At 44.5% G+C, this 14,465-nt stretch overlaps 1 protein-coding gene across 1 annotated transcript in view; it reads left to right on the top strand.

Moving 5' to 3' along the window:
• LOC136580492 (regulator of G-protein signaling 3-like) overlaps window positions 1-13,138 on the top strand; it is a 77,078-nt gene extending 63,940 nt beyond the window's left edge. Inside the window, exon 7 of the mRNA XM_066581092.1 lies at window positions 11,551-13,138. Coding sequence (XP_066437189.1) covers window positions 11,551-11,730 — 180 coding nt within the window. The 3' untranslated portion in view covers window positions 11,731-13,138. The remainder of the gene's footprint in view (window positions 1-11,550) is intronic.
• The last annotated feature ends 1,327 nt before the right edge of the window (window positions 13,139-14,465 follow it).

Here is a 14,465-nt window from a genome sequence, read left to right as displayed (position 1 = left end):
AGATAGAATTTACTAATAACTGAAATGTTATATAATGGCGAAGCATGAATATACAACTAACGCATCTGGGTCACCTCTTTCTCATTACAGCATTTCCACAATCTGCAGATTTTCTACAGTAGTAAATTCACAGTGGATTTTGGTTCGGAAATTATGCAAATTTGCCATAGACTTAAAGGGCTTTTCTAGTCAAAAACACTATTGATGACCTATTATCAGCATAGGTCATCAATAGTTGATCGGCCAGAGTCCGACGCTCGGGGCCCCGACTGATCAGCTGTGTGGGCGCATGCTATCAGCGCCACAGTAACAGACGTTGGAGTGGAATCCTTTGCGCCGACCTCCCATTTAGTGGCCGGCGCTGGTAACTGCAAGCACTGGTCTCATTGAAATCAATGGGAGCCTGGGGCTTCTGCTCTGACCTCTGCTATTGCGGCGCTGACAGCTTGCGCCTGCATAGCTGATCGGTCAGGGTCCCGAGTGGTGGACCCCGGCTGATCAACTATTGATGACTTATCCTGATGATAGGTCATCAATAGTGCTTTTGACCGGAAAACTCCTTTATTCCATTTCAAAGGGTGAAATCCACAGCAGAAATTGACATGTTGCAGATTTAACCCCTTCCCGCTCCAGGACATACCGGTACGTCCTGGGGATAGCGCGGGATCACATAAGATCCCACGCTATCCCGCAGCGGGAGCTGGCTGTCAGTCACAGCCGGCGTCCCGCTGCAACAGCAGGGGGCATCGGAGATGGGGCCCCCCGCTGTTAACCCCTTCCCTGCCGCGATCTAAGTAGATCGTGGCAGGGAAAGAGTTCACAGAGGGATCGCGATCCCTCTGTGTCTCCGGCCGGCTCTCGCGATGTCATTGCGAGAGCCCGGCCTGTCACCATGGCAACAGGATGCCAGACACTGGCGTCCTGTATTGCCTGTGCCTATAATCGCTGTACAAGCGATAAGGCATGGGAGAGCAGTAGCTCTGCCATGCCTTATGACAGCGATCATAGGCGTAGTGCTGCAAGTTCCTCAGAGGGACTCAAATAGTATAAAGAAAAGAAAAGTGTAAAAAAAAGAAAAATGTAAAAAAAAATGTAAAAAAAACCCTTTTTCTAATATTAGCATAATAATGTCTCCGGCCGGCTCTCGCGATGTCATTGCGAGAGCCCGGCCTGTCACCATGGCAACAGGATGCTAGACACTGGCGTCCTGTATTGCCTGTGCCTATAATCGCTGTACAAGCGATAAGGCATGGGAGAGCAGTAGCTCTGCCATGCCTTATGACAGCGATCATAGGCGTAGTGCTGCAAGTCCCTCAGAGGGACTCAAATAGTATAAAAAAAAGAAAAGAAAAGTGTAAAAAAAAGAAAAATGTAAAAAAAAATGTAAAAAAAACCCTTTTTCTAATATTAGCATAAAAAAAGGGAAAAAAAATTAAAACACCACATATTGGGTATTGACGTGTCCGTAACGACGTGTACAAAAAGATGAACGCGCTTTTTATTTTGTACGACAAAAAGCGTTAAAAAACGCTAAAAAACAGAGGCAAAATGCTAATTTTTAGCATTTTGCCTCACAAAAAATGCAATAAAAGTGATCAAAAAAGCCATACATTCCCCAAAATGGTACCAATAAAAACTACAGCTCGTCTCGCAAAAAATAATAGAGCTCCGTACATAGAAAAATAAAAAAGTTACAACTTTGGTATCGTTGTTACCGTACCGACCCGCAGAAAAAAATTTTGTGTGTCATTTATGCTGCATGATTAACGCTGTAAAAAAAAAAAAAATCTATGGCAGAATTGATGCGTTTTCTCTCCCTGTTATCATTATAAAAAGAAAAAAAAATTTTACGATATAGTCTATGTACCCAAAAGTGGCACCGAGAAAAACTACAGCTCGCTACGCAAAAAACAAGCCCTTATACAGCCGCGTCCACGGAAAAATAAAAAAGTTATGGCTTTTGAAAAATGGAGATGGAAAGATACCAAAAAATCGCTTGGTCCTCAACGCCAAAATAGGCCATGTCATTAAGGGGTTAAAATGCGAATTTTGTCTGCAAAGTGTGGATGTGATTTTAAAAGTCTCATTCACTTTGTTGCTCCCGTAAATGCTGCTAATTTTCCGTATGGAAATTCTGCAGCAAATATGCCACATATCAAGATGGTCTGAAGGGTTTTTCTGAGACTTCCAAGAACAGGCCCTTATTCACATTTGCTGTTTTCACATCCAGAAGCTGTCTGAATTTGCAGCTAACTGCACACAGACCGCATACTGACCCTTTACGTTTTATACAGATATGCGTTGTGTTTGGGGGCTTTTTGCACAAACTGTAAAAATCACAGAATGTCTTATTCTGGTCCAACTCCTCACACAATGTTCGCCCTTTTAAGTCAGTTAGCGTGGTAAGAAAAAAGCTGAGTGCACAACTGAAATCCATGCGTGCTTCGTTTTTCATTGACCAAGCAAGTCTACAAAAAAAATTGGGCCTCCTTCAGGTCTTATTTTTTTCTGACATGCAATAGGTGGCGCTGCAGAGGTATTGTTTCATATTTTCTATTTGTATATTTCCCAGAGGAGCATGCATGGCCTTATAAGTTTCCTCATTCACCTTATTGGTGCTCTCTCCTTAAGGACTGATGTTACCCCTCCCGACCAACGTCACAGGCCTCTCACTAGCCAAGCCAGAATCCTACTGCACACTAATGGGGGGCAAACACCCCGAAACAGCCGACTGTATATAGATTTTGGCTTGGTTTTCAATTCCCAATCATTGTTGCAAAGAGCTGTATAAAGGGGCGGGCATTGATTTGCAGGAATGCTGCCATCCAATAGGTGCCGCTGAGGAGGTAATGTGCCTTCTCCCTTATTTGCAAAAAAACCCCTGACACACAGATGTCAAAAACGGTCACGTACAACACATATGTTTGTCTAACTTGTGGTATGTGTATGTCTGTTTGACATCCATATGTGAATTAAAGGCCTGAGGGCAGAGACAAACAAAATAGTAAAATAGGCATTAATCACTGGTTAGATGACCACACATCCAGCACAGACACCCCAGCCCCCACTGCTCCCATCTCTGAAGCTCCTTTAGTGGTCATGTGCTATTTGCCATTCATGTGACCACTAATCGCTGCCCTCCAGTGGTCATGTGCCGTTCATGCATACATGACTGTTCCAACCAGTGATTGGCTGCAGCAGTGACATGAGCACTGAACAGTTTGTGACCAATGCAGGAGTTTTCAGTACTGGCATGGCTGCGCTGGATCGGGTGATCAACTAAGTAGTCTATAGTTTGTTACTTTGTACTATTACCGTATTTTTTGCTTTATAAGACGCATCGGATGATAAGACGCACCTGGGTTTTAGAGGAGGAAAATAGGAGAAAAATATTTTGAACTCCCCAGACCAGGCAGTGAGGGAGGTATTACAGGAGAAATAAACAGCAGTAGTACCGCCTCGGAATGAAGTATATACCACTAGGTCAACCTGCCATTCAGGATCCAGGGACAGCTGCGTGTAAATGTAATGGTGATCTCATTACTTGTCATCCAGCTTTCCAGGAGCCCTGAATCCCACGTTGAATAGTTATGGCAACGCATGTGGTATGCATGCTTGCATAACTCTGCAGTTAGCATTCAGGATCCTGGAAGAGCTAAGTGACAATGTAATGATTCCATTAGTTGTCACCCAACTTTCCAGGAACCCTGCATGGCATGTATCATTATAGTTATGCATAACTAGGCACAAATATTTACACCATACAGGCAGCTCTTTCTCCCTCTGCCCCTCCCTCTCCTATGTAGCTGGCAGATGTGAGTGTCTGTACATACAGCTGACTGCTGAGGCAGGGGGGAGCAGCAGCTCCCTCTCACTAATCAGCTGTTGTATGGGTGCTGGTGTGGAGCGGACCTGCTATCTTTATCACACGGTCAGCAATATAGCAGGAGCTGCCTGTCTGTACAATAGCTTCCTGCTCCTCCCCCCGCCCCTAGCAATCAGCTGTTGTGCTGCCGCTCTGCTCCCTGCTCCTCCCCCGCCCCCAGCAATCAGCTGTTGTATGGGCGCTCTGCTCCCTGCTCCTCCCCCGCCCCCTGCAATCAGCTGTTGTACGGGCGATCTGCTCCCTGCTCCTCCCCTGCCCCCAGCAATCAGCTGTTGTACGGGTGCTCTGCTCCCTGCTCCTCCCCCGCCCCAGCAATCAGCTGTTGTACGGGCCGCTCTGCTCCCTGCTCCTCCCCTGCCCCCAGCAATCAGCTGTTGTACGGGCCGCTCTGCTCCCTGCTCCTCCCCTGCCCCCAGCAATCAGCTGTTGTACGGGCCGCTCTGCTCCCTGCTCCTCCCCTGCCCCCAGCAATCAGCTGTTGTACAGGCCGCTCTGCTCCCTGCTCCTCCCCTGCCCCCAGCAATCAGCTGTTGTACGGGCCGGCCGCTCTGCTCCCTGCTCCTCCCCCGCCCCAGCAATCAGCTGTTGTGCGGCCACTCTGCTCCCTGCTCCTCCCCCGCCCCCTGCAATCAGCTGTTGTACGGGCCGGCCGCTCTGCTCCCTGCTCCTCCCCCGTCCCCAGCAATCAGCTGTTGTGCGGCCGCTCTGCTCCCTGCTCCTCCCCCGCCCCCTGCAATCAGCTGTTTTGCGGCCGCTCTGCTCTACTGCTGTGACAGCTTTGTATGCAAACGGCCGGCAGCTCAGTGAGAAGGATTCGCGATCCTTTCCAGCTCCGGTCAGGTCTGATCTCGGCACGTTCGCTCTATAAGACGCACTGTCTTTTTCACCCAACTTTGGAGGGAAAAAAAGTGCGTCTTATAGAGCGAAAAATACGGTAGTCCCTGCGGTTAGCCTTTTTTGTAATTCTAAGGCCTCATGTCCACGGGGAAAGTAAGAATTAAAATGGGCAGCGTTTTTCCCGCACGCGGATCCGCGCCCCATAGGAATACATTGACCACCCGCGGGTAGATAAATACCTGCGGATGGTAATTAAAAAATTTCTGGAGCATGAAAAAAAATGGACATGCTCCATTTAGGTGTGGATCACGCGTGCGGGAGCTCATACAGCACATAGATCTCCCGCATGAAAGATAAAAGACAATTACAGTGCATCCGCAGCCCAAATCCGCATTACAAATCCGCAGCGGATCTGATTTTCCCCGTGGACATGAGGCTTTAGAATAGGCATTTTCAATAGGATTGGATGAAAATCCCTTATCTGTGGGGCTGGCAGACGGTCACTTGGGCCTATCATGGTGCAAAAAGAAACCTCAGGCTCGACTAGAGGGAAACTGTCTAACAAGGTTACAAATATCCCCGTAATGAACCCCAAACGCCCCTGTGATCCCAAGAAGTGTAGCAGTACCACATCCTGGCTCTCTCTTTCCGTCTGAATGTGTAAATGTTGACATGCCCTGTCATATAGGAGCAGCCGGCGGCTCGGCTCGCTTTCTCCTTTAAAGGACATACTTTTCCAATGACAAAGACGCTCTTAAAAGTCCTCAGCTTAGTAATAATGTTTATTTTACGCTGCTTTTCTCTCCCTCTCTAGCAGTCGGTGTAAAATTAATCACCCTGATCTGCACTTTCCTGGCTGGAACTCCTTTACGGTTCTATTTCAATGTTTTTCTCTAAGGCTGTTCTTGTGCTGTAGAGAGAAATGTCTGAAGAGGCGACTCCTAGTATGTATGTATGTGCCTTCAGTATGTGTGCTCCTGCCTGGAGGCTTCTCTCCTGTCGTAGGGGCTGCACCCCCGTAACCTCTCGGCCAGTGGTGGAGCGTGCTTTGATCTCCGCTACTCTAAGTCTGTATGTAATAAGTAACCGTCTGTTTTCTAACGCTTTACCAGAGATCAGACAATGGTCTGCGGGGGCATCGTAGGGCCGCAGGATACAAAGCAGGGGGCACCAAGAAAAAAGTCCACCTCACAAAAAAGGGAAAATGCAAGATAACAATACAATATAGGGATGAAGGCGAGGAACCCGGAATACACGAGGAGTTATAGAAAGAGATTATCCGTTACTAATAACTGGATTATGTCTGTTTCTGCTCTAAATTGGATGTGGATGAGACCTGCCTAGACACAAAGATAGATAGGAGAGAGATGTGGGGAAGATATGAGAGATACTAGAGACATGATTCTTTTCTTTTTGCTTTCTTTCCCTTATATATCTCTCTCCCACTCTGCCTGGTATTCTCCCTCTATCTTCCATACCTCTGATCTCTCTCTCACCTCTCTAGTATGCATCTCTCTAGTATCTCTCTCCTACTCTCTCTATAGTATGTATTTCTTTCCCAATTTTCCTAGTATTCTTCCTCTATCGTCCACTCTCTAGTATGCATCTCTCTAGTATCTCTCTTCTACTTTCTCTAGCATCTCTCTCCTACTCTCTTTCTAGTATGTATTTCTATCTTTCACCTACTCTCCTTAGTATTTCTCATTCCTATCTCTCTCCCCGCTACAGTATTTCTCTTATCTCTCTAACATCTCTCTCCTATATCACGCTCTTCCACTGTCCCTGGTATATCTCATTCCTGTATCTCTCTAGTATCTCTACCACTCTCCATTGTGTGTCTCTTATTCCTCATTGCTGTCTCTCAAGTATCTCTCTTCTCTCTCTCTCCCGCTGTCTCTAGTATTCTCCCTCTTTCTGCCATATCTGTTTTATTTTTCCCACTCTGTAGTATCTCTCTCCCACTCTGCCTAGTATTTCTCATTCCTATATCTCTCCCTAGTACAGTATCTCTTATATCTCTCTAGTATTTCTCTCCTACTGTCTAGTATGTATCGCTCTCTCTTATATCTCTCTGTTCCACTCTCCCTAGTAGATCTCATTCCTGTATCTCTCCCACTGGCTCTAGTATGTCTCACATTACTATCTCACTCTCTCCTACTTTAGTATCTCTCTCTCTTGTACTCTCCCTAGTATATCTCATTCCTATATCTGTCTAATATCTCTCCTACTCTCCCTGGTATATCTCAGTACTATGCCTCTCTAGTATCTCTCCCTCTTTTGCTTGTTTCTCTCTCTCATACCTAAATCTTTCTCTCGTGATAAAGCTGTATTCACACAGGTGGGAGCGATATTGATCTAAAAAAATTTGGACCGATATCACACCTGTAAGCCAGAGATGTTTGCCCGCGATTGTAATGTATTTCGCAAGAAAAATGCAGCGCTGCACTTGCGATTTTCATGTCCGTGAAAATCACGTTTCAATAGTAAAAATAGAAAAATCCCATCACACTCGCATGAAAATCGCATTTATATGTGAGTGCAATGCAACTTTTTTTCAGGCTCCCATAGGAAATAATGAACCATTCTTAAACAAGAATTGCCCGGAAATAGAAAAATCGCAGCATGTCCTATCTCAGACCATTGGTCCAAGAAAAGAAAATGCTCATGTAAATAAACAGATTTAAATCAGTGTGCAATCCATAATGCAATCGGACGGAACTCGCACATGAAAATTGCCCGTATCAATACAGCCTAAGTATTAGCAAAATATAGGAATTAAAAAAAAAAAAAATATATATATATATATATATATATATATATATATATATATATATATATATATATATATATATTAGAGAGAATAGATGGGAGGGAGAAATCTTGGCTAGATATATGAGTGGTAAATATTGGGTAGATATAGGAGTGGTAAATATTGGATAGATAGAGCTATCAGATCAGGCAGATTGTGGAGTGTGCGCCATTTTTAGTTATGTATAAATTAATTCTATGACAAGAAACCTTGCCCAAATGATATTAATCTGTGACTGAAATGCAGAGAAAGAAAATACAAAGATAAAGTAATGATGTGTATTTCTGTCCCTGGAACGCGTTGAAATCCGTCTAATTGTAGACCAGCTTTTTATAATCCTCCGGAGGTTATATAACAAATGCTGCTCACATGTTTCCAATACTCCAATTAGATTTCCTGTTTTGGATCTTTGTTCCCATCTCATGCAGAGTAAAAATAGTAGAGACTGCAGAAAATAGAGAGTAGAGAATATAGAACGGGAGATCTGTAAAGGACTCGTGCATTTCGTACCCTTAGTCATCGCACTTCCGACGAAAATTCATCAGCACTCCCTACAGGAGCAACGTGGACACACAAATTGCGCTGGCACAGATCTGTATGTTACAGAGAACATCTATTTATAATGTGATACTTCTCTGCTCATATGTGATGGGGCAAGTATGGCCAAGTGCAAGGGTGTATCACAAAAGCCAAGGTCTGTCCTCTTCTGGGTAAAGTCAGTGCTGGCCATGGCGATGTGAAAATCAGCCACAGCACTATTATGGGCATGTGACAGACAGCATAGGAAATGCTACAACTGCCAATGGTTAGACGTTGTAGTATTTTGTATGCTACTGTGGCCAGCAGAGGCTTCAAATATGGCCTAGCAGAGGGCAATACGCGATCTTCATAATGACCACAATGGGGTAAGTAGGACCCCGTAGAGTCCTTTTACATGGGCCGGTAATCATTCCGATTCCCACAAGAATCTACAGCATTATCATCCAGTGTATTGGATGCATTAATAGTTTTTGCCTTAAGTTAAGCACTTAACGATTCTAACAGGAATGGCGCCTCAGAAGTCAGGATTTCATTGGTTATAAGCATCGGTGTGTCACTGTTCTAGAACTTAGAGTATCAATTGACTATTCTAGAACCCAATGTGCCAGTACGCCATTGTATCCATGGGATTAGAAATCTATGTCGTTAGAACATGGAGTAGGTTACTGATATAATTTACACCAGTTCCTGGCATAAATTATACATAAATGTGTCGGCCTGGGCAGTTGTGCCCCGTCTGGCAAGCCAAGCCCCCTTTTGGGAAAGTGGTATGACTAGGCTTACATGACAAAAAGTTGCAAAATTTTTGTGCAAGGTAGCCTTTTTACACCTCTTTTTAATTGACCAATCTCCCCAAGTGCCTAGTTATCATCTCGAATCGCCAACTACGCCACCACTTTTGCTGGTTTTCATAATCATACTCTACCATTCAGAGAACGTATAGCTTGTTACCCAATATAATGCTGTCATCACTTATTTACTAACCTGTCCATGCTACGGCGATGGGGATGGCCTGAGTAGAGTCTCCCTTTTAATGAGCCCCATAACGGCAGCACAGCTCACCTGTGGGGTATGTACATCATTGTGTAATAGTTTAGCGTACCCTTACATTCCAAGGTGACCTTCTTATTTTCAGGTTCCTGGAGGGTCAAGGCATCATTGCCAGGAATGTTAATGCTTGATATGTCTTTGTTCTAAACACCCAAAGTGTCATTGTTCTAAACCTTTGTGTCAGGTGTCATTGTTGTGTCAGTGTATCAAGTCCTATAGATTTGTGCTTTCAACTTGAAAGAAAAGGGGCACCCAAAGAACTTGGAAAACCTCTAGTGTCATTGTTCTGATGCTTTAGATATCAGGGCATTGGCATTCTGGTGCCCCTTGCCAAAATGCTTATTGGACTTTGTCTTTGTTAATTAGATCTCAGTTGTGGCTGATGATACTGAAATAACTCATCATAATATGTTTTAAAGGAAGCATCCCAAACACCCCCAATATGACTGAGATTTTATATTCTGCCATAAGGGATGTTAAAGGGGTTGTCTGGGACCTTACTATTGATAACCTATCCTGGGGACAGGTCATTAAAAGTTGATCAGCAGGGGTCCACCACCACTCAGGATCCCTGCCAATCAGCACCAGAAGTTGATAGCACTGTCTGAATTGCAGTGGCCCAGGTTGGTACTGCAGGCACACCTGCCATCGACTTCAATGTAATACTAACCAGGCCTCTGCAGTATTGATAGTGCTATCTGCTTCCAGAACTTTCCACAGTGACAGCAGGCTCGGAGAACAGTTGATTGGCAGGGATTCCAAGGAACGGACGCCCATTGATCAATTATCGATGACTTATTCTGACGATGGGTTATTTAATCACATACAATTCCACTAAAGTGGTAGTCTAAGAAGACAAAAAGAAATTTTAAAAAAAGTGTATACAGCGTTGAGCAGATTTTCAACGTAATACTTGCCTTACCTGATCTCCCCGTTCTGATGGTGCCCAATTCCAGCTGCACTTATCTTCTGTCTCCAGCGATGGCATCCAGTCACAGGGAAATTTGACATCTGCAGCAGCCAATTACCAGCTATATGTAACTATGGATCAGTCTGTAATTGGCTGCTACAGTGGTCACATGTCCTAGTGGTGGCAAATCTTCAATGTAGCTGGAAGAAGTGCAATAAGGGATTAAGCACAGTCGGAACGGGAGCTGCAGGGGATTGGGTGAGATGGGTATGACAATTTAATGCATTTATACAGTGCTGAGCAGACTTCCCCTTTAAGACTTGTTATATATGATACTAATATTTCATGTTGCCTTATTGATTTGATGTTGGGATTTAATTGATGGCCTTTTTAGATCACTGCTGAGGCAGCATCTTTGATATGGGATGCCATTTTGGGCTCAACACTGTAAAAACGATAAGACAGTTGGAGGGCATTCAATGGCAGTCAACTGGGTTAATAAATAGGGTAGGAGGTCTCAATGATAATAACAAAGGCTAGAAAATGAATTATTTATTCCAAGCAACATACGAGGGAGTACCCAAAAGAAACAGGAGTCGTCTTCTGGTGGGTGGAGCGTTACTAGTAGTGTTGCTCATCATGATCAGCCAGACTATTAAAATCAAGTCATTCGGACGTGTGTGTGCGTGCGTGCGTGCGTGCGTGTGTGTGCGTGTGTGTGTGTGTGTCCCGATTTTCTATGAATGTGGCACAATTGCTAGCACTCTTGCCTTTTACAGCTGGGGTTCTATGTTCATATCCCATCAAAGATAGCACCTGAATGGAATCAACCAGACGTTGCCCTTTGTCAGATTTGAATCTACTGTACAACTCCCACACTGTAAAGCATTAATGCGAACAACTGAGCCACCACACGTGACCATTCAACTTTGGATGAGAAAAGCAACCGCAAGAATAAGCACAAAAAAACACAAAAAAATCCATCCAGATGTTGCCCTTGGTTACATTTGAACCTACAACTCCAGCACTGCAAAGCAGCAGTGCAAACAACTGAGCCACCACACTTCTTCCTTCTCCAGAGGAGGAGAAGATGGAGTAGAATAATAAACACAAAGAACATACAAACTCCATGCAGATGTTGTTCATAATTAGCCTTGAACGTAGAATTCTAGTGCTGCAAGTAGTTGTTAGCAGTGCTGCTTTGCAGTGCTGGGGTTATAGGTTCAAATCTGACCAAGAGCAACATCTGGGTGGAGTTTTTCAAAGTTCTTATCCTTGATCGGATTTGAACCTAGAACCCCAGAATTGAATGGCAAGTCTCTCTCTCCCTCTCTCTCTAGTAATGCCCTGCCTACCTAAAAAAAGATTCCTGTTTCTTTTTGGTACCCCTTCATATAAGCAGGCATCTTGTAAATGTGGCTCCATCACCAATATTGGAAAGCACAATAAGAGGAGCCAAATTTTGTAAACACAAAACATTTTAAATTAATTTATGTTCCATATTGTTCCTTCTTCTAGGTCAACCTAGATGCTAGCACAAGAGAGTTGACTGAACACAACCTTCTTCTCCCAACACGTACGGCCTTTGATGAGGCCCAGTGTAGGATCTACGGCCTAATGGAGCGAGACTCCTATCCCCGGTTTCTGCGTTCCGAGCTCTATCAAAGCATGCTCCACCCTCCTAATGGGGCATGCTGAGGGAAAGCATGGTGACCCTAGGGATGAAAAAGAAGTCGGCCTGACCCACGGGAACAGACTATGGGAATAGGCATTCAGCACTTGAATGGACCAACTTGGAAAGGTCATTTTAAAGGACTATGACCCATGTCAAGGTGGGTTCAATGATGCCAAAGCCTGTCAGGAGTGGCCATTTTGATCAATAAGTATCTCTTGAAGTATGCCCTATTTTGATCCAGAATGGACCAAAATGCTTCTATGCCATAACCTGCTAGGCTAAGCCATTTTCAAACTGTAGAGCTTTTGCCTTGTGATCCAATTAGAATCATAACAGAGTCAGAAATGGCCATTTTGATTCAATATGGAGTCCGTGATTTCAGCGCTTGTTGTCTGTGATAGTGTTGGCTAACCTGAACACTAATGGATATATGCAGACCAACAGAAATATGTTTTTTGCCATGTTGGCTTGATGATGGCCACAGATGTACGCCCCAAGCATGTAAGCGTGGCTGTTTTGAACACTATTGATTTTCTCCTAAGCCATCTTTAATTGATTTTAGGTAGACTATAATCCATTCCAAAGGCTTCGCCCTTTTCCGGGGTATGCTGGGGTAACATTTCCGTTTTCTAATTTTATGTTGTACTTTAGTTTATTTTTTTATACACTCTGTTTTGTGATGGAAGGGTAAATTCTGCTAAACTTAACCATTCCTCAAAACCTGAGATTGTCCTCCAGCGGCAGGTTTTCAGATCCATACTTCATAGTATTCCAGTTGATGGAAGTCAGCCATTTTGAACAATTATGTCACACAAGCTGTCTTTCTGAACTCATGATGCAAGGTGTAAATTTTTGGAAGGAAATGAACGGTACATGGATAGCTCAAAGTTCTGCTCCCAAAATAGTTACCACTCGTAACAGTATGGATAACCTTAGAAGCCTTGCGCCTTTTTTTCTTTGCACTGTTAATACCTTTTGCGCCTTCTTTGCCATCTTAAAAGCCTCCATATTGATGCACTGAAGCCATTTCCCTCTCCCTCTTTACCATTATGCACGTTGCTGCCTCAGTTTCAGTGGCCGTGGTAAATATGGCCCACATAGCCGTCACCTCTAAGCGTTGTCCATTTTATGTGTATTTTAATTGATCCATGTGTCTGTAGTCACCATGTTGAAGTAGTGTCTACCATTTTAAGGTCCCTTTTCTAATGGGAGGCCCTCTGTACATTACTCTTTTTTGTTACAGCCTGCTATGTTCCCTCATGACTTCCATGCTTGAGACCCGTAGAGTATTGTACGTCATTTTTTTGTGGCTATAAGTACAAAATCAGGAAAAATGTGGTTCTTTGGTTGATGAAGTCTTAATGTTTTTTATCAGTAAATCTGTAATTAGTCTTAAGCACTGAATAAAGATATGCAGTATTCGGCCGTGCATTCGGGTGTTCATTTCCTTCAGTACAGTTGAGTAAACACATAATTGATTCATTAATACACTACCTAACCCTGTCCAGATGTTTACAAGGACACTAAGGACAGATCATCCTCACTCTGAAATTGGAATGGAAAGGGTTAAAAGAAACTATATACTCCTTTTTGTGTTTTCGTAGAGGCATCAATTTTCTCGCTCTCCTCCCTTCTGTGGATTGCAAACCCAACTATGAGAAATATATTACAGTGGTTGTGCCAACTTGCACAACCCCTCTGAAAAGAGAGTCCCAGGATGAACAGCTGATCACCCCAAGTCCTGCTCTCCTCAGATAGGCTGATTTTTGCCAGGGAAAGCTGCGACCAGCAACACCTTTTTCCTGCAAGGTATATGTAGCATTACAGGACAGCATTTCACGTGAATGGCTGTCCTGTAATACCAGTATGGCACAAGGTTCATCAAAACAGGGGATGCTCTTACTGCTGGCTCTGCATTCTAGGTCATAGAAGGGTGTTGGGGGTCCCCAAGTAGGTGACACCACTGTATGACATTGATATGCCCTAATAGGAACAGTAGAGATGAGCGAGCATACTTGCTAAGGGCAATTGCTCGAGCGAGCATTGCCCTTAGCGAGTACCTGCCCGCTCGAGAGACAAGGTTTGGGTGCCGGCGCGGGGGAGCGGTGAGTAGCGGCAGTCAGCAGGGGGGAGCGGTGGGGAGAGAGGGGGAGAGAGAGATCTCCCCTCCATTCCTCACCGCTCTCCCCCGCAGCTCCCTGCGCGCCGCCGGCACCCGAAACTTGTCTCTCCAGTGGGCAGTTACTCGCTAAGGGCAATGCTCGCTCGAGTAATTGTCCTTAGCGAGTATGCTCGCTCATCACTAAGGAACAGGAGTTGTGCTCTTGGTCAGTCCTTTTTAAAAACCACCTTTTCTGACAAACCAGTCAAAACATGGAGAAAATTAAGAAGTGAAAGATCCCTGCTTCTCTGACAGATTTCTACAAGCCTGCTAAAGGCTATGGAAACCTTTTGTGCGTAAAAAATCAATACACACCTATCTTACGAAGTACCTGTGCTCAGCTTCCCCTCCCCTCTCCTTTTTCAGAGACTGTGTAGCATAACCACACCCACTCAATTCTGCACAGCTATCTCTCCTCTATCTTATTCTCTCTCTGAGTAGCTGCTGGTCGTTCCCCCTCACTGCTGACAATAACAGAGAATTCACCCTGAGTAAACTACAGCCCTCTGTAATAGTCATCTTCTCTGCTCTGTCCCCCTCATCCCCTCCACCATTCCCCAGCCCTGTCTTGCAGCCCTCTGTAACAGCCCTGAAAGT

Source organism: Eleutherodactylus coqui, chromosome 10 (assembly GCF_035609145.1).
Source record: "Eleutherodactylus coqui strain aEleCoq1 chromosome 10, aEleCoq1.hap1, whole genome shotgun sequence".
NCBI classification, from domain to species: domain Eukaryota; kingdom Metazoa; phylum Chordata; class Amphibia; order Anura; family Eleutherodactylidae; genus Eleutherodactylus; species Eleutherodactylus coqui.
This window is presented reverse-complemented; position numbering and strand designations above follow the sequence as displayed.